This window comes from Spermophilus citellus (genome assembly GCF_964194105.1).
Source record: "Spermophilus citellus genome assembly, chromosome: 8".
Taxonomy (NCBI): Eukaryota; Metazoa; Chordata; class Mammalia; order Rodentia; family Sciuridae; genus Spermophilus; species Spermophilus citellus.
In genome coordinates this window covers 117,458,271-117,478,806 of record NC_138189.1, presented here as the reverse complement: position 1 = coordinate 117,478,806, position 20,536 = coordinate 117,458,271, and the positions used below count along the sequence as shown (strand labels likewise).

General features: G+C 38.5%; 1 protein-coding gene across 1 annotated transcript in view; it reads right to left on the bottom strand.

The window, feature by feature from the left end:
- Positions 1 to 11,117, bottom strand: part of LOC308654352 (broad substrate specificity ATP-binding cassette transporter ABCG2-like) — a gene marked incomplete at its 3' end in the record, with an annotated part of 43,303 nt that extends 32,186 nt beyond the window's left edge. Inside the window, exons 1-2 of the mRNA XM_081303614.1 lie at positions 10,900 to 11,117; positions 7,008 to 7,067 (exon numbers count right to left, since the gene is read on the bottom strand). Of these exons, the coding sequence (XP_081159740.1) occupies positions 7,008 to 7,067; positions 10,900 to 11,102 (263 nt within the window). The 5' untranslated portion in view covers positions 11,103 to 11,117. The remainder of the gene's footprint in view (positions 1 to 7,007; positions 7,068 to 10,899) is intronic.
- Positions 11,118 to 20,536: the final 9,419 nt, after the last annotated feature.

Below are 20,536 nucleotides of genomic sequence, written 5' to 3'. Positions count from 1 at the left end.
ATCAATAGAGTAAAGGAAGAGGATGGGGAGAAAGGAGGTAAGGGAAGGGGAAAATACTAGAGATTGAAATGGAGAAGACTATGGTATACACCTGTATGAATATCTCAAAATGAATCCCACTATTATGTACACCTATAATGCACTAAACATAAAATTTAAAAAGCACATTGAGGGATTCCAACATGGCGACGGGCGCGGAGAGATCAAGTCTCTGACCTCTTCAGCTGTGCGGGCATAGGGAGTCGTAAACAACCTAAATCTGTTTGCTCAGGATCACTAGGCAATGCTGAGCTGACATGGATCTGGGGCGAACAGTCTGGGCCTCTCAGAACACACACTGAGCCCGGATCGGCTGAATTCAAGCTCCAGTTCGCCTGCTTCCCGCAGACAAACAGCTGTGACTCAGCACTAATCCATCCGGCTGAAACAACTGGTCAGCCCTTCTGATCCTACGGAGGTAAATGCCTACCGAGCCTTCATAGGTAGTGGCCACAGGTTTGAAACGGGGCTTGGGAGAGACAGTAAGGACCCACCCGTTGCATTGGTTGCCCGGCAAAGGGAAACGAACTGTCGCCATTTGCAAGAGACACCACCATGGCAGAGAACTGACATCATCAGACTGCGGCAGAGAAGATAACTTCATTGAAACCTGCGCTACAGGTGTGTAATTCCCTAGCCTTCCCTCTCCACACATCGGGGAAACCTTAAGGGCCCCTCCCAGCTCTCCCGTAAGGGCCCCTCCCAGCTCTCCCGTGAGCGAGATAGCCAGCCCGAGGGAATCAGAGGTGGCGCTGGGCCTGCGGCGCGGAACTACCGCTCCCACCAGGGCTGACTGCTGAGGCCTCTTGCACCAGCTACCGGGGGCGTGGCTACCGGAGGGCAAGTAAAATTCGCTGAGGATTCTCAGCCCCAAGCTCTACAAACTTTGGGTCTGAGGGATTGGCAAACTGGAAGAATGTGCCCAGTCGTTCATGAAAACAGGGCTCCCGGGAGCAACAGACCTGGCATGTAGCCAGTATTGTGGTGAGCGGCACCCGTGAGAGGGGCCTGGCTAGAGGAAAAGTGGGAAGTGACTAGACACAAGAGGAGGCCCTAGGCACTCAGGATTGGAGACTCGCCCGGTCTGGGAGGAGCTGGTGCACAGTGATTGGTTCCTGCGTATTGACAGGAGAAACTTGGCCTGGTGGGCACAGCGCCACCTACTGGAAGAGAAGTTAATCAAACTCTAAGACAGCATTTATTAGGTTTTTTCTTTTATTTTTTTCTTTTCTCTTTTTTTTGATTTGGGTTTTTCTTTCATTTTCATTTTTCTTTCTTGGTGTTTTTTTAAATTTTTTTTACAATTTTTTTTTAAATTTTTTTTCTTCTAATTTTAATTTTAATTTTTTTTTATTGTTTTTTAATTTTTTTTCTTTTTTTATTTCCTTTTTTTTCTTCTTTTGTCTTTTCATTTCTCTTATCTCCCCTTCCTTGAATTTTACCTGCTTACTCTCATTCTCTTTAGTGAATTCTTCCCTTCCCTTCTAATACCTTTCCTCCCAAGCATCAAATAAATTTATAGGAGTAAACAGTAACTCAGCAGTCAAATAGAATGGGAAGTAACATGAGCAGCTTCAAAAAGCAAGGAAGAAAAGGAGTACAAACAATGCAGGACAGCCTAAATATTCAGGAGGACCTAGAGTCATCAGAAAAATGGTCATATAAAGAACTCAAGGAACACCTTAGACAGATGGAATGGAACCTTAAAGAGGATACAAGACAGCAAATTCAAGCAGCGAAAGAACATTGAGAATGAATTACATAAACAGCTAAAAGAAGAAGTTAAGCATCTTTATCAGGAAATAGAGATTATAAAAAATAATCAAACAATAATTCTAGAAATGAAGGAAACAATAAACCAAATTAAAAACTCAATTGAGAGTATCACTAACAGAGTGGAGCAAGTAGAAGCCAGAACGTCAGAGAATGTAGACAAAATATATCATCTTGAAAAGAGTCTAGCCAACTCAGAAAGGCTGGTAAAAAAATCACGAGAAAAACATCCAAGAGTTATGGGATAACATAAAAAAAACCAAACTTATGAGTCATTGGGATAGAAGAAGGTACAGAGATTCAAACCAAGGGAATGAGTAACCTGCTGAATGAAATAATTACAGAAAACTTCCAGAAATAAAAAAGGAAACAGATATACAAATTGAAGATGCATACAGGACACCGAGCACACAAAATCACACTAGACCAACGCCAAGACACATTGTTATGAAGATATCCAATATACAGAACAAAGAGAAAATATTAAAAGCTACAAGAGAAAGGAGACAGATTACATTCAGGGGTAAACCAATAAGGTTAACAATGGATTTTTCATCACAGACACTGAAAGCAAGAAGGTCATGGAACAATGTATTTCAAACACTGAAAGACAATGGATGCCAACCAAGAATTCTGTATCCAGCAAAATTAAGCTTCAGGTATGACAACGAAATAAAAGTCTTTCATGATAAACAAAAGTTAAAAGAATTTGCAGCCAGAAAACCAGCATTGCAAAGCATTTTGAGCAAAACACTACACGAGGAAGAAATGAAAAACAATAACCAAAACCATCAGTGGGAAGTGCCTCAGTAAAGACAGAGGGCGAGGGGAAAGATAATCATGGAGAAACAAACTAAATTTTTTAAAAAAAGGATAAATAATCAAACATGGATGGAAGTACAAACCATATATCAATAGTAACTCTGAATGTTAATGGCTTAAACTCTCCAATAAAGTGACATAGGCTGGTATCATGGATTAAAAAAACAAATCCAACAATATGCTGCCTCCAGGAGACACATCTGATTGGAAAAGACATACACAGGCTGAAGGTGAAAGGATGGGAAAAAATATACCACGCACACGGTCCTCATAAGCAAGCAGGGGTGGCCATCCTCATATCGAATAAAATCAAATTCAAGACTAAGTTAATCAAAAGGGATAAAGAAGGTCATTATATACTGTTAAAAGGATCCATTCACCAACAAGACATAACAATTATCAATATTAATGCACCAAATAATGGTGCTGCGACATTCATAAAACAAATTCTCCTCAAGTTCAAGAATCAAATAGACCACAACACAATAATTATGGGTGACTTCAACACACCTCTCTCACCATTGGACAGATCCTCCAAACAAAAGTTGAATAAAGAAACTATAGAACTCAATATCAAAATCAATAACCTAGACTTAACTGACATATATAGAATATATCAACCATCATCAAATGGATATACATTTTTCTCACAGCACATGGATCCTTCTCAAAAATAGACCATATATTATGCCATAGGGCAACCCTCAGTAAATATAAAGGGGTGGAGATAATACCATGCATTTTATCTGATCATAATGGAATGAAACTGGAAATCAATGATAAAAGAAGGAAGGAAAAATCCTACATCACATGGAAAATGAACAATATGTTACTGAATCAATGGGTTACAGAAGACATAAAGGAGGAAATCAAAAAATTCTTAGAGATAAATGAAAATACAGACACAACATATCAGAATCTATGGGACACAATGAAAGCAGTTTTAAGAGGGAAATTCATCGCCTGGAGGTCATTCCTCAAAAAAAGAAAAAAACCAACAAATAAATGAGCTCACACTTCATCTCAAAGCCCTAGAAAAGGAAGAGCAAAACAACAGCAAATGTAGCAGAAGGCTAGAAATAATTAAAATTAGAGCGGAAATCAATGAAATTGAAACAAAAGAAACTATTGAAAAAATTAACAAAACTAAAAGTTGGTTCTTCGAAAAAATAAATAAGATCGACAGACCTTTAGCCATGCTAATGAAGAGAAGAAGAGAGAGAACTCAAATTACTAACATACGGGATGAAAAAGGCAATATCACAACAGATGCTACAGAAATACAGAAGACAATTAGAAATTATTTTGAAAACCTATATTCCAATAAAATATAAGATAGTGAAGACATCGATAAATTTCTTAAGTCATATGATTTGCCCAGACTGAGTCAGGAGGATACACACAATTTGAACAGACCAATATCAATGGATGAAATTGAAGAAGCCATAAAAAGACTACCAACCAAGAAAAGCCCAGGACCGGATGGGTATACAGCGGAGTTTTACAAAACCTTTATAGAAGAATTAATACCAATACTTTTCAAGTTATTTCAGGAAATAGAAAAAGAGGGAGCTCTTCCAAATTCATTCTATGAGGCCAACATCACCCTGATTCCGAAACCAGACAAAGACACCTCAAAGAAAGAGAACTACAGACCAATATCTCTAATGAACCTAGATGCAAACATCCTCAATAAAATTCTGGCGAATTGAATACAAAAACACATCAAAAAAATTGTGCACCATGATCAAGTAGGATTCATCCCTGGGATGCAAGGATGGTTCAATATACGGAAATCAATAAATGTTATTCACCACATCAATAGACTTAAAGATAAGAACCATATGATCATCTCGATAGATGGAGAGAAAGCATTTGACAAAGTACAGCATCCCTTTATGTTCAAAACATTAGAAAAACTAGGGATAACAGGAACTTACCTTGACATTGTAAAACCTATCTATGCTAAGCCTCAGGCTAGCATCATTCTGAATGGACAAAAGTTAAAGGCATTCCCTCTAAAATCCGGAACAAGACAGGGATACCCTCTATCACCACTTCTATTCAATATAGTTCTTGAAACACTGGCCAGAGCAATTAGACAGACGAAAGAAATTAAAGGCATAAAAATAGGAAAAGAAGAACTTAAATTATCACTATTTGCAGATGACATGATTCTATACCTAGAAGACCCAAAAGGGTCTACAAAGAAACTACTAGAACTAATAAATGAATTCAGCAAAGTGGCAGGATATAAAATCAACACGCATAAATCAAAGGCATTTCTGTATATCAGCGACAAAACTTCTGAAACGGAAATGAGGAAAAACACTCCATTCACAATATCCTCAAAAAAAATAAAATACTTGGGAATCAACCTAACAAAAGAGGTGAAAGATTTATACAATGAAAACTACAGAACCCTAAAGAGAGAAGTAGAAGAAGATCTTAGAAGATGGAAAAATACACCCTGTTCATGGATAGGCAGAACTAACATTATCAAAATGGCGATATTACCAAAAGTTCTCTATAGGTTTAATGCAATGCCAATCAAAATCCCAATGGCATTTCTTGTAGAAATAGATAAAACAATCATGAAATTCATATGGAAAAATAAAAGACCCAGAATAGCAAAAGCAATTCTAAGCAGGAAGTGTGAATCAGGCGGTATAGCAATACCAGATTTCAAACTATATTACAGAGCAATAGTGACAAAAACAGCATGGTACTGGTACCAAAACAGGCGGGTGGACCAATGGTATAGAATAGAGGACACAGAGACTAATCCACAAAGTTACAACTATCTTATATTTGATAAAGGAGCTAAAAGCATGCAATGGAGAAAAGATAGCATCTTCAACAAATGGTGTTGGGAAAACTGGAAATCCATATGCAACAAAATGAAACTGAATCCCTTTCTCTCGCCATGCACAAAAGTTAACTCAAAATGGATCAAGGAGCTTGATATCAAATCAGAGACTCTGCGTCTGATAGAAGAAAAAGTTGGCTCCGATCTACATATTGTGGGGTCGGGCTCCAAATTCCTTAATAGGACACCCATAGCACAAGAGTTAATAACAAGAATCAACAAATGGGACTTAATTAAACTTAAAAGTTTTTTCTCAGCAAGAGAAACAATAAGAGAGGTAAATAGGGAGCCTACATCCTGGGAACAAATTTTTACTCCTCACACTTCAGATAGAGCCCTAATATCCAGAGTATACAAAGAACTCAAAAAATTAGACAATAAGATAACAAATAACCCAATAAACAAATGGGCCAAGGACCTGAACAGACACTTCTCAGAGGAGGATATACAATCAATCAACAAGTACATGAAAAAATGCTCACCATCTCTAGCAGTCAGAGAAATGCAAATCAAAACCGCCCTAAGATAGCATCTCACTCCAGTAAGATTGCAGCCACTATGAAGTCAAACAACAACAAGTGCTGGCGAGGATGTGGAGAAAAGGGTACACTTGTACATTGCTGGTGGGACTGCAAATTGGTGCGGCCAATTTGGAAAGCAGTTTGGAGATTCCTGGGAAAGCTGGGAATGGAACCACCATTTGACCCTGCTATTGCCCTTCTCGGACTATTCCCTGAAGACCTTAAAAGAGCGCACTACAGGGATACTGCCACATCGATGTTCATAGCAGCACAATTCACAATAGCTAGACTGTGGAACCAATCCAGATGCCCTTCAATAGATGAATGGATTAAAAAAATGTGGCATCTATACACAATGGAGTACTATGCAGCAATAAAAAATGACAAAATCATAGAATTTGCAGGGAAATGGATGGCATTAGAGCAGATTATGCTTAGTGAAGCTAGCCAATCCCTAAAAAACAAATACCAAATGTCTTCTTTGATATAATGAGAGCAACTATGAACAGAGCAGGGAGGAAGAGCAGGAAGAAAAGATTAACATTAAACAGAGACATGAGATGGGAGGGAAAGGGAGAGAAAAGGGAAATTGCATGGAAATGAAGGGAGACCCTCATTGCTATACAAAATTACATATAAGAGGTTGTGAGGGGAATGGGAAAATAAACAAGGAGAGAAATGAATTAAGTAGATGGGGTAGAGAGAGAAGATGGGAGGGGAGGGGAGGGGGGATAGTAGGGGATAGGAAAGGTAGCAGAATACAACAATTACTAATAGGGCATTATGTAAAATTGTGGATGTGTAACCGATGTGATTCTGCAATCTGTATTTGGGGTAAAATTGGGGGTTCATAACCCACTTCAATCTAATGTATGAAATATGATATGTCAAGAGCTTTGTAATGTTGTGAACAACCAATAAAAAAAAAAAAGCACATTGAACCTGCACAGAAATGGCTGACTTATATTTTCTGTTATACTCACAAAGATTTGCCTCCACCTGTGGGTCCCAGGATAGCATTGAGGCCAGGTTTCATGATCCCACTATAAACACAAAAAATATAAATTTATTGTTCCACTTTCAAAGAAATAATTTTCATTTAGACTCTGCATTGAATATTTTCAATGAAGGTTGGTAAAACTGTGGACAGAAAACAAGCACCAACTCTTTATTGGCGTGGGAGGGGTACCAGGGATTGAACTCCAGGCACTTGACCACTGAGCCACATCCTCAGCACATCCCCATCACCACCCCCAGCTTTTTTTTGTATTTATTTAGAGACAGGGTCTCACTGAGTTGCTTAGCACCTCACTATTGCTGAGGCTGGCTTTGAACGTACAATCCTCCTGCCTCAACCTCCTGAGCTGCCGGGATTACAGGCATGTGCCACCAAACCCAGCCACCAACTCTTAAAGAGAAGAAAAACTGATTAATAGAAGTCTAGTATACGTAGGCTATGAACCACTAGTCAGAACCCATAAGAATGGTTAAGGTCCCTCTAAGTTGCTTTCATTTATCCTTGAAACTATTTATTCCTTTTTGAAAATGACATATCCGATGTCCAAGATTCCTTGAAACAAGTAAGATTTTTTTACCCATCTCTTATTTTTGTTACTCTTAACACAGTATCAAGTATGTAACAGTTTTCGAGAAATGCTTTATAATATCTTCCAATCATAGAAACCAGTAGTAGTGGTCTCACTAACAAAATCAAATAGACCAAAAATCAACATTTCTGAAGCAAAAATACAAAGGGTAGAATGAAGCACTCCCAACGATAAGAAGCCATCACCTGTTCAGAACATTCAAGGAAAATGTAGTACCAACTAGGAAAGGAAACACACATCCTCAAGACAGATCATTTCATTCCTTTTTATGGGTCCAGAAGTGGACTGGAAAATGCTCAGTTTAGAATTAGGAGACATCCCTCAGGTAGGGAAAATTTTTTAAGGATGTACAAGGATGGCGGAGACACCAAAGTTTCACAAACTAAGAGCATGTGTGAGGGTAAAATATTTGGATAGAGTAGGAAGGTGGAAAAGGTATGACCAGGCTGAGAGCCCAGAAGGCAAATAGCTTGAATTTTATCTTAAAGGTAAGATGTACAGCGCTAAATAGAATGAACTTAAGGAAGTTTAAGGGCTGAGATTCCAAAGGATACAGAGATGATGAAACAGAGTCCTTTCAAAACCTCAATGTCTACAGTCTTTCTACAGCATTAGTAAGGAGGCAAAGATGTACTCCTCAGAGAAATGGTATTTATTTCAAGTGTATGGTCAAATCTGACTGCAATTGTTCTAAAATAATGATTCCCACAGACGTCGATCTTACAATTACACAATTGTCACAGTGAAGAACTTCCCAACACAAGTGCCTCACAGCACTTACAGTGAAGGGGACCCCCCTCAAAAATATTCTAAAAATGATATGACCTCTCCAAGTGCATTTACCTGTATCTCTTAATGAATCTTCTTTAATAACAGCTACCTCTAATTTCTTGTAAAATGACCAGAAATAAACTTTTTATTCACTAAGTCTTCACTGTAATAAAATCTTCCCAGGTTTTTAAAATACTTACTCAGAAAAAGACCAAGAAATCCTGATGGACAGTATATTGTGATGGTATTTTGCTTTACAAATAGAGCTATTTTTTTTTTCTAAAACATAGCAGCCAAAAACTGAATAACCTTTCTCATGGAAACCTAAACCAGAAATGTGAACAAGCATGAACCCCAATCCTAGGCGTCATTTTAAATATAAAAATTGAAAGAATTCTAAAATTTGAGTGCACTTATATGAGCCTAGGAAAGCATAAGACAATGACCTTTGCTGAGAGGCACACCATTCAGCCATGAACACGTGACACCTTGAACAGAAGAGACACTGCATGGAGTCACTAGTCCACTAGCCAAACTAACAAGCCAGAGGGGCTGGGGATATGGCTCAGTGGTACAGCTCTTGCCCTGGGTTCAACCCCTAGCACCAAATAAACACAAAGAAATAAACAAAAAAAGACATTCACACAGTTCACATTTTACATCTATTTAACCTGCACATATTAAAATCATGTTACCTTCTACCTGTTTCAGCACAAAATACAAAAAAAAAAAAAACAACATTTTCTTGATTGTTATGTTTCATGAAAAGCTCACCAGCTTCCCCTAATTCAATTCTATCTAATCATGTACCAAAGGATCAAAGCCTTTCATCCACCATTCCTCTCCTTTTTCTCCTATTCAGGATTTCTTATCCCACACAAGAGAGAGAGATGTTGAGAAAGAGGCAAGACAGCAAGTGTTCTTCATGGAGAAAGAATTGAAAGAATTCCGAACTTTGAGCATAGCACCCCTGGCCTCAACGCAGTCAACTCTCACATCCTGATCATCTCTCTCCCCACCACACTCCCACAAAAATTCTACCTTATTTTGTCACTCCCTTATCCTCTGAAGGAAGTTGGCTCCTAGTAATAGAAGAGACCACAGTAGTATACAAAACATCCAAAAAAACAGGATTCCATATAGATCTACAGCCACACCAGGTCAAAGGGTTCCTTTATAACTACTCCCCAGCCTTGGAGAGTCGGGAAAATTGAAAAAGTTGCTTGCTTTGACTAGGAGCAGTTATTTTCCCTACTAAACAATAAATGAGCAAATGAACAAAACCATATTGTCTATACTGTCTGAGCAAACCCAGATTCACTTCCTATCACTAGAGAGGGGAAGCACAGGTTCAGTTCTCTAGACATCAGGAAAAAAAATTGACACTCCTAATCGCCAGCATCTGTGAACTCACAGAGGAACCTGATAGTGAGTAGATTCTCTAGAAATACTCATTTTCATACCACTCTAGCTCTCATTTCAATACCATGTTCTAAATTCTAAATTTATTGCATGAGGAAAAGAATAAAAATTGTAATTACTGGGTGCTTTTAAAATAAAATGGACTGAATTTTTTTGTATCCTAGAGTATCTCACTTTATATTTCAACAGCATAAATTCTATTAAATAATAGTTGTCTTATATTTAAATAATTTCTACCTGATACTATTATGCAGAGAAAGCATTAAGTAAATTGCTATAGTCTATGAATTTGTATAAATAAGTCATTCATTTAAAACAAGTCTATTTGTCATTAGGGGTAACAGCACACACTTGTATTCCTACTGACCCAGAGTCTGAGGCAGGAGGATTGCCAGTTTGAGGCCAGCATTAGCAACTTAGTAAGAACACTTTCTCAAAAAATAAAAAGAACTGGGGATGTAGTTAAGTGGAAAATTGCCTCTGGATTCAATCCCCAGTACCCAAAAAAGTAAAAAAAAAATTAATAACAGTTCTATTTGTAAAGCAAAATACTATCACAATATACTGTCATTTCAACCTCTTTGCTACTAGAATATAAAGAGCATAAAGTGCACAAGTACCTAAAAAGCATCTGGATCAAAAAGTATACCAGCAGATCCTATGTTTAATAGTTGGAAAACAAAAGTTCAAAGCTTATAATCATATTGTCACAATCAAAAAGCAGTAAATCACACAGCCAGGTCCACTTCCTCCAATACACAGGGAAAACTAAATGACACATTATGTGGGGAAAAATTAATAACACATTAATTATCCAATTCTCAAAGAAAACTCAATGCATATGGGGAAATCATTTTTAAAAACAGCATATAAGTTCTCTTCAAAGTAAACATATTCTTAACAAAGTGATCTAATCATTTCTATCCTAGGTTAGCCAAAGGAAATAAAAGCACATATCAATATGTCTGTACAAAATGTATACGCAAAAGTTCATAACATCTTATTTGTAATAGGAAAAACCTGGAGGTTCACTGTAGATCAATAAAGGGGCCTTTTTAAAAGTTCATGCACGTACTTGATATCTGATAGTATTTCTAACTCTTCCTTATTCTGACCAGGTAGAAAGCCACTCTTTACTTTTACTCGATAGTAGATGTGATGAAAACTCAACACAGCCCCCTCAGTAGATGTCTGCAGGTCACTGGAGGACATCCCAGGCAGGCCATCGGTGTTTCTTTGCAACATCGGGATACAAATTTGATCATCACTGAAAGTCATCTGAAGAGTTTCTGCCTTCCTGTGGAGGGAAAAATAATGGTAGGTTGAAAGGGAAAAGAGATCGTGAGCCCTTCATAACAAACACTTACACCAAGTCTATTTTAAACTGTGCTGCAGTGAGTAGATTTCTTTCCAATGAACAACCCACATCACTGTGATAAAAACAACCCCAGAACCTATAATAAGAGGCAGATAGAACTTTGAATCTCTGCACTCCAAATAGGTGTTAAATAAATTCCTCATAAATAAATAGTTAAGAATATGAAAATTACACAAAATACACAAAGAAAAAGACAGATAAGGGTTACTTTTGACTAGCTTGAAATGCATATTATGATACAACTTCAGTTCAGGGTCAATGTATATGCTGCCTATATTTCTTTTTTAATTTTTTAGTTCATGACACTGTTATCACCCAAAGGGGCATAGCCTAGCAGTCAGGGACAAAAGAGCTTTCTCAGACTTTGTAGCTTAAGACTTTACATCTCTGGTTGTTATGCACCTTCAATCATCTAAAAATGTAAACCCCAACATCCTCTGCAAAGATATACTCATTTCCTTAATGGGCAAACATATTTAAATTCTAGGATGATTTAAAATTAAGTCTCATTAAATAAATCAAACTAACAGTTAAAAAGCTCAAGACTTTAGAGGGAAAACTGAATATTAAATTTATAAATAATTTTTAAAAATATTTTTTTAGTTGTAGGTGGATACACAATATCGTTATTTCATTTTTATGTGGTGCAGAGGATCGAACCCAGTGCCTCACGCATGCTAGGCAAGCACTCTACCACTGAGCCACAACTCCAGCCCTATAAATAAAATTTAAAGTATTTCATTGAACAAATTTAAAAGTCCCCTTAGATTTAGATGAAGAAATAAAGATGAACAGAAATTGTGAAAGAAGTTTGAAATATCATCTGCAATAAACCTAATTTTTATTTTTAAAAGCCAAAGGCATCCATGAAGAATGTTCTCTCTGCCTTTGGAGGACAGCTGCTCCAAATTAATCATCCTCCTGAGAATATGACAAGGAGTGTGTGAAGATTGTTCTGATGGGAGCAACAAAGTCACAGGGACCAGAGGAACCAAACTCCCAACAAGAAGGGAACAGCTCTGGGCAAGCCCAGCACCTATGCATTTTCCTCTCTGGGTATTTGCACACACGGGGTAACACTCAGGAAATTCATGCAGAAATAAGCTTCATCCTTATGAAGCCCCTCATGATCTAAGCACATATTTCAGCAGTCTCTCAGCAAGGGAGACAAAATTTTTACTACTGGGTCAGCAAATATAAGAAACCCTGGTGAGACCAGACTCAACTTGTTCAAGATGATCTTCTCAGACTTTGCTAGAAGAAAATTTAATCCACCCTCAAAGAAGCTATCATCATCCAAATTTTCAATCCAAAATTACCAGCAATGCCAGAAAATAGGAGCTCAGGTTCCAAAAATGAAAACACAGAAGCAGACCCAAAGGAAATCCAAGCTGGAGTTACTAAATATGGACATTAAAGCCATTGATTAATATGTTCAAGAAAATAAATAAATGAGTGTTACTAAAGAATGAGTATCTATTTTTAAAAGTCAAAATTAAGAATTCAAGCTGAATGGAGTTGTCAGGAACCACTCTGGACAGAAGCTTTGTATATACCTTTAAGTCCTGAGTAAAGAGGTGCAATGGTGTTGCACCCATTGCAATACAGGTAGAATTTACCTCTGCTTAGATAAGAAAGGTGCAGCTCCAGGAGTGGGTACCACCCAATGGGGCTGAATTATACCCACTTGTTTGTTTGCCCTTTTTGGATAGAATGCTCCATGGACTAGTTCCCCCCATTAATAAAACCTGGGTTCAAGGCATGCTCCCTCTCTTTCTTGCCTGCCTTGCCTCCTTGGTGGGAGCTGGGTTAAAGGGGGCATCACAGAACCCACTGTATGTCATTATTTCGTGCCAGCCTAGTTCTTCTGGAGTGACCCTGACTGTTTAGTCGTGTGTCACAGCATGTACTGGTACATAACAGTACTCCCAGCTATACCTGCGGCTGAGGCAGAATGACTCCAAGTTCCGGGCCAGCCTGGACAACATAGACCCTTCCTGACTCTTATAAGAAAATTAAGGGGACCAGAAATGTAGCTCAGTTGTAGAGCACATACAAGGTTGTGGGTTACATCACCAGAACCAGAAGGGGAAAAAAGGAAGAATTCAGTGCATAAATTTAACAGTAGTTTACACACAGATTAGGAATAATAATTAGTGAACCAGGACAGTGGTATCTAGAAAATATCCAAGATGTAAATGGCAAATAATGAAAATCATCACCATGAAAAAAAAAGAAGCTTTTGATTGGAAAATGAGAAAGAACCACATAAAAGATCCTAAGAACCATAGAATATGATGATAAAGGTCTCACACACGTGACTTAGAAGCCTGGGAGAAAAAAAATACAGCAGAATCAATATTTAAAGAAATACTGGCCAAGTATTTTCCAAAACACAAAGGTATTAAGTCAGAGATTGAAGAAGCTCTAGTTGTACCAAAAGGATAAACACAAGAAAACCACACACAAGCCTGATATAGCAAAACTGACAAAAAAAAAAAAAAGAAAAAAAGAAAAGAAAGAAAGAAAGCAATGTCCAAATAATTGTTTCTATACCCTAAAACTTAGCATTTACAACACTCTATTCATTTTGGAAACTAAAAAGCAGAAACCTTTTTAAAGACTGGCACCCAAGATATTAAAAGTAAACAGCTGGGTTTTTATGTGAACACAGTGAATGATAATAATTAGACAAAATTCTACTCTCCTGAAGTACTAAAAAAGAAGAAACAAGTAATGTAGGAACTTTACACTTTTACTTTAAAAACATAAGCCATCTCCCCAATTCCAACACCAATGATCTCTTCTCCTACTGCCACCCCACGTGATGTTCAGCCACTGAGGACATTTCTTACCTCCAAAGATGTATTAACAAAACCAGGAAACATATTGCTTAACTTTAAATAGCTCATTGACTCAAGATGGAAATGAGACTTTGGTGAGGTTTTCCACTAATATGAGGCAACAACTGGGACTAAAGTATTCAGGAAAGATCACCCATACCCATAAAATTCAAGTGGGCTAAAACTTCTACAATAACAATGTTAGGCATGTGTACAGACTTTCCCTCCCTGTGAATGGATTAGTTCCACTATTCATATTGCTGAGCAGCTTCTTAGTTCCTCACTAGGGTTGTAACAATCTTACTCAGAGAGAAGCAGCCCCCTAGTAATTCATAGGTCACAAGCCCAGTGGTCAGACAGGTCTGACCCAAGCCATTCAACTAAAATACATTGTAGCAAAAAGAAAAGGAGGGGGAAATAAAGAGAAGGAAAACAAAATGTATTTCTAAAATCAATATGAATAGTGAATTATCCTAAGATGAAATGAAAAATATAGTAAGGATTTTAAAAACAAAGGAAATATATCTGGGTACAGTGGCACACTTCTGTAATCCCAGAAACTTGGGAGGCTGAGGCAGGAGGATCAAAATTTTGTGTCCAGTCTGGACAATTTAACAAGAGACTGTCTCTCAAAATAAAATTTAAAATGTTTGGAATCTAGCTCAGTGGTGGAGTCTTCTTTAGCATGCATGAGGCCCTGGACTCAATTCTCAGTACTGCAAACAAAACAAAACAGTTTTCTCTACTTTTTAGTTCTTACCATGCTCTAAAACCAAAGTGCAAAATTAGTTTTTACACAATGAAAACTGCACATAGGAGAGAAAAGGACGCAGGTGGAGTCTACGTCTTCTGCCAGACATCCACCCAGTTATAACTACTGCATATGTTGGTAGAAGGAAAGGCAGCTTCAGACCAAGAGCTCAGGGCCTTCCCGTACATTTTTTCTCTAGGAATAATACTTATAAATGGAGATTAACTCTCTGCCTTATAGCTATTTATCAGGCAGCTGCTTAAGCATATACCTTCTTAAACTGCTGCCTCAGATTACTGCCAAGAGATCAGACACCTGACAGGGAGTTAGGAGCCTCAAGTCACTTTCTAGTGGTTGCTCAAATTTAAACAAGAACACAAAACATGAATTTAATTTTCACAAATTAGCCCTTGCATTTAAAATGTTTTTATTCATCAGTAGTTGTCATTTGTCTTTCACAAGTTCACCCTAAAATTTTCACCAGAGGAGTTCCCAAAAAGGGGGATCTCTACCCATGCCAAGTGGGGTCCTTGGCAGTGATTTGTAGGATATGACATGATAAGAAATGGGAAGAGACCCTATTATGAAAGATATTCATGCTTCTTTAAAAACTAGAGTCTTTTTATGATACTAATTATGTTTTTAGAAGAACATGGTGGCTGCTGTCCAGAGAACACTGGGAGAAGGTGAGGCTGGGGGCTAGTGCAGAAAACAGGACAGATAAGCTACTATAAGAGAATGGGCCTCAGTTATGGCCAAAAAGATGTCAAGTTGAAGGGTTCAGAGGGATATGATAAAGCATAGGCTTAGCACACTCTAAATTTAAAAAAATAAATAAAACAACTTGTAATCAATTAATTAACAAAATAAAAAGTTTCATCATGTAAATATTTGCAAGAATTTCACACACAACAAAATGAGACTACAGGTTGGATCCAGGTAGTTCAGTATTATAGACAATGTTAGGCTAAAGAAAAAGGGTTCAGGACTTCTGGTGGCAAGTTTGGGGAAGGAAAGGTGTGGTTAGGTAGGGGTTGTTTTGTTACACAGGTTTTTTTCTCAGAGAAGAGTTGTCTTGGAGATGCACTTTTAGAAATAGAAAACTAAAAGTTAATTTCCACTCGAAGGGTTAAATTTATACTGTCTTTGTAGATCATTGGAGGGAGGGAGCAAAGTGATTTAAAATTGTTCCCAGGCTCTCAATTGTCTTACACTCAAAATAATCGGAATACCAAAGAGGCATATTGGGATGGCATTTTCTGGAACCCTTTAATACAGACTTGCATTTGATAGAGCATCCAAGTGTGAGCTGTTTTCGGGGCAGCATCAATGGACCTAAATTGTCACACAAAATTTCAAAGTTTAATATCTTGTTAGCAATAGTGATTTCAGAATTCAAATGGAAGATCTTTGTCAGTAGCTTTCCATCTCTGATCTTCTCTTCTTTAATGATCTTGCCCTCTCCTCTACTCCAGTCAAGCATTTTTCCAACTTGTTAGTGTAAATAGTCACCTGCCTCTCAGTTCTGTCTTTCCATCTCACCATCTATAACAAGGACTTAGAAACTGGTTTTGCCAGAAACACTGACTCTCCACTTGAGCCTTCAAAGGTTAAACTTGTCATCTCTGCCTCCATTTTCTGTCTTCTTTGCTCTGAATCAGTCACCTTGAATTCCAAGAACATCTGATTTGATTGATAAAAATCTTGTGTTAAATTGAAGCTACCCACATCCAGGTAAAAGCAACATTTTTATCCCTGCCAACAAGACCCTGCCTGACCCAACCTTAGATAATGACCAGCCAGACCACTGTTTGACCAAGACAGAGAGATTAGGCATACTTCTGGTTTTACTTATCAATATAATCTGGGAACTCCTGTCTGTACCCCCTAAAGAAAAGACTGGAAATGTGGGTCCCCTTGTCTTCCTCATATAGCCACACTGATATATATTTCCGGCTTTTCACCATGATTTTTTTCCATTTGGTTATTGGAGAAAATGGCCAGACCTGATTCATTTGGATCCCCAGAGTCAGGTCTCTGTCCTAGATTTCAATTAGATGTTCTAACTAAAAGATATTCTTTCTGTTAATCTTAGCTGATGAGATGACTTTTTAGACATTCAATCAGAGATAAAGTGGGTAGTCTTGAGTTCTAGGAGAAATTCTAGGAACACTAAAAAGGTGATAAGCCCTGAAATCAGACAGATTGAATACAGGGATAACTATTATTTTGAGATAAGGCACTTGAACTCCCCAAATCCTTTATCTACCTAAAAGTGAAACTTTCAAAAATAACTCAGTTGTTACAAATCCCATTCTTGGAAGTAATCAAAGAAAATTAACTCTCAACACAGACATTCTCACAAAACTATCACAGCCCCTATCTACTCTCCATTCATCTTAAAGTTATTTTTTCCCCATAAGTAGCCTTCAACCCACACCTCCTCACCTATTAAGATGGTCAAGAGGTTTCAAATTCTATACACTGCTTGAAGTCATATTTTTCTTTGGGCCTATCTTTGTCTAAATTTTTGCTTGCTAATATGGCTTTTGTCAGGTGAATTCACAAAAATCCAAACACTCAACTAAAGGGGACAACACAAGTTATTCCTCTACTATACTGTAGACAAAGAAGTTTAAGGGATGTGCCCTAAGGCTACGTGTTAAACTTTAGAGATCAGAAAGCACCCCCAGAGGTCTGGAACTTGATAAAGTCAAAAGTTAGCAATTGCCTTCCATCAGCACATTATTCAAACCACTTACAATAATCTGTTTTTTGTTATATAAATAAGTTTATAAAAAATAAACTCTCCAAAAAAAAGTGATTTTCTTATGTATTGCAGCTCAATATAATGGGGTCAGAATAAAGAGTAACTATACTTCTTTTCAATTTTTCAACAACATGCAAAAGAAAGAAAATAAGTGAGAGGTATGCACCATCCATTAGATGCATTCAACAGATACTTAATGTTGGGTCAAACACTAATCAGTGCCTAAGTAAGCTTGCAGTGAGAGAAGGTCTCTAAAGAATATGGTGATGAAGGAAATGGAGAGGAGAAGCTTATCCCCAATTTTTAGGAGAGGATCTAAAAGAGTGACCCAGGTTGAATTAAAGGGCTGTACTCATAAAACATCTGGGGAAATCTAGCATGCAGCCTATCCTATATAGTCCCCCTGCTTGTAGGTAGAGTGGGCCCCTCCATTGTATCCTGGCCCATCACCACCAAGGACTAAGTAATAAAATATCCAAAATTTCTCCATTAATTCCTCCATATTCTTTCTTTGGGATCAGTAAACAGTGTGTTTGGGCAGTATTCAGCTCTGGGGTCAAACAATTGGTATAATTGGCAAGATCCCAAAGGGGGAGGTATTGAGTTGGCTCAGGAGTTGGAAAAGGGCATAGAGTCTGTGGGGAAGACACCAGACTGCCCACAGCCTCACTGTGGTTTGAGGTAGCTTCCTTACTGGAGGAGTGGGAACCTGTTTGCCTCAGACAGGGAGTTAGCTAGTCAGGCTCAGCTCTTCAGAGGACAGGAAGATGTAAAACTAGAGAGGTCCATTTTATGCAGGTTGACAGCAATAATGTGCTCTCATGGCATTTAAAACTTACTGACTACTGTCTACAGGCCATGACCTGCTGTTATGCCAAACTGAGGGAACATTGTGAGCCCAAGCCCATGTTAGGGCATTGGTGACTAATGAAAAGCAGGACTCTCAGATGTGGGCCCACTCAGGGAATCCACATTTCCAGTGATTCAGAAGTTGAGGTGAAAGACAAAGCTATAGTAGAAGCTAGACCAAAAGTTAAAGACCCAGCAGAAGCATCTTGAGGATACAGACCAAGAAGTGCTCCCTATTTCAAAGAGAGATATTTCCGTACCACCATGAGACCATACATTCCCACGGAACTGGTGGAACTGGGGTTCAAGTTCAGGCAGAAAATGAAACAAAATGTGCCTTCTTGGATGCTCTGCTTGTGGGACACTGGAGCAGATGGTATAGAATTATCTATAGTAAATGCTCACCCTGCTTTATGTCGGTGAATTTACACCAGTATTGCTGATGAAAGTGTGTTGTATTATTAGTTGGGCTGCTTCTTTCGATTCACAGTACATGGCCAAATTCAGGAGATGTGCCTATGCCCAGAGGCACCTAGACCTCTATGGGAGGGAGCCCTATAGAACTATTTATAGGAACTAGCATTAAAACATGCTATTTATGTTGTTTTAGTCAGCTTTCTCACTGCTGTGACTAAAGGACCTGACCTGCACAATTATAGAGGAAGAAAATTTATTTGAGGGCTCACAGTTTCAGAGGTCTTAGTCCATAGAAGGTTACATTCCATTCCTCAAAGCTGGAGACGAGGCAGAATATCATGGCAGAGTGTGTGGCAGAGGGAAGCAGCTCCCATCATGGTGACCAGGAAGCAGAGAAAGACTCCACTTGCCAGATACAAATATGTACCCAAAGCCACACCCCAATTCCCACCTCCTCCAGCCACACTCTACCACTTCAGTTACCACTCAGTTAATCCCTATCAGGGAATTAAATCACTGATTGGGTTAAGACTCTCACAACCCAATCATTTCTCCTCTGAACCTTCTTGCATGTCTCACATGTGAGCTTTTATGGGACACCTCACATCCAAACCATAACATTTGTGAAGCCTTTCCCAGGACATGACAGTGTGACTTTTTCTGCTAGGATAAGGGCTGCAATGTTACATGCAGTGTCTCCATTTATTGTGCCCTGGTATCAATATTATCCCTATTAGAAGGGCAGTCTCTCCAGAAAGCAGCATGACAGATAGCAGACCTAGGGGACACAGAAAGATGGCGGCAGAAAATAGAGGTGCATAAAACCCAGCCCAAACTGGAAGGACCTCTCTGAGTCTCCTGTAAACAGAAGTGGGTGGATTTAATAGCAGCAGGAGTGAATGAAAGAAAAATAGATAAACAACCTAATGTTACCCTGGAAATGGAAACAATTGCCAAAGGACAAGAGTTTCACCATTACTTCTCAATAAGGAAAAGGGAAACAGAAAGGGAGAGCGGACTTCTACCCCCAAAAGAGACAAGCCTTTCCTATTAGGAGAATAATGAAAGCAGAACCCAAGACTCTCTGGGAGAAGCCTTGCAGCCCTTGGGTGTGGGACAAATAGGGGAGAGGTCAAGGTTCAAAGTCTGAGCCTTATCTCTGGACTGGAAGCCATATATAGAACCGACAACACATTGGTCTTCAAAAAATATTCAGAGAGTAACAGCATTGGGGGACATGGGAGCTAAGTGTACATTGATATATAGTAATCCTGACTAATTCTCAGGCAGGTTAACTACTATTGATGGATACAGATAAAAAACAGTGAGAGTCAACATTGTAACATAGATGCTATGGCTTGGACACCTGCTGCCTTCCCCCTACATAGTGTTCATAACTCCCATTCCTGAATATAGAATGTGTTGATATCTTGTGGGTTACATGTCTACAAATCACCACAGCTGGGTTCCATTTGAGTCCTCAGAAGATTAAACATGTCAGCTGTAAAACCAATATTAAGAGGGAAAGTCAGGCACAGTGACACATGCCTGTAATCCCAGCACCTTGGGAGGCTGAGACAGGAGAATCATGACTTCACACAATCAACTGAGTGAGAACCTGTCTCCAAATAAAATATAAAATAGGGCTGGGGATGCAGCTCAGTGGTTGAGTAACCCTGAGTTCAATCCCTGGTACCAAAAAAA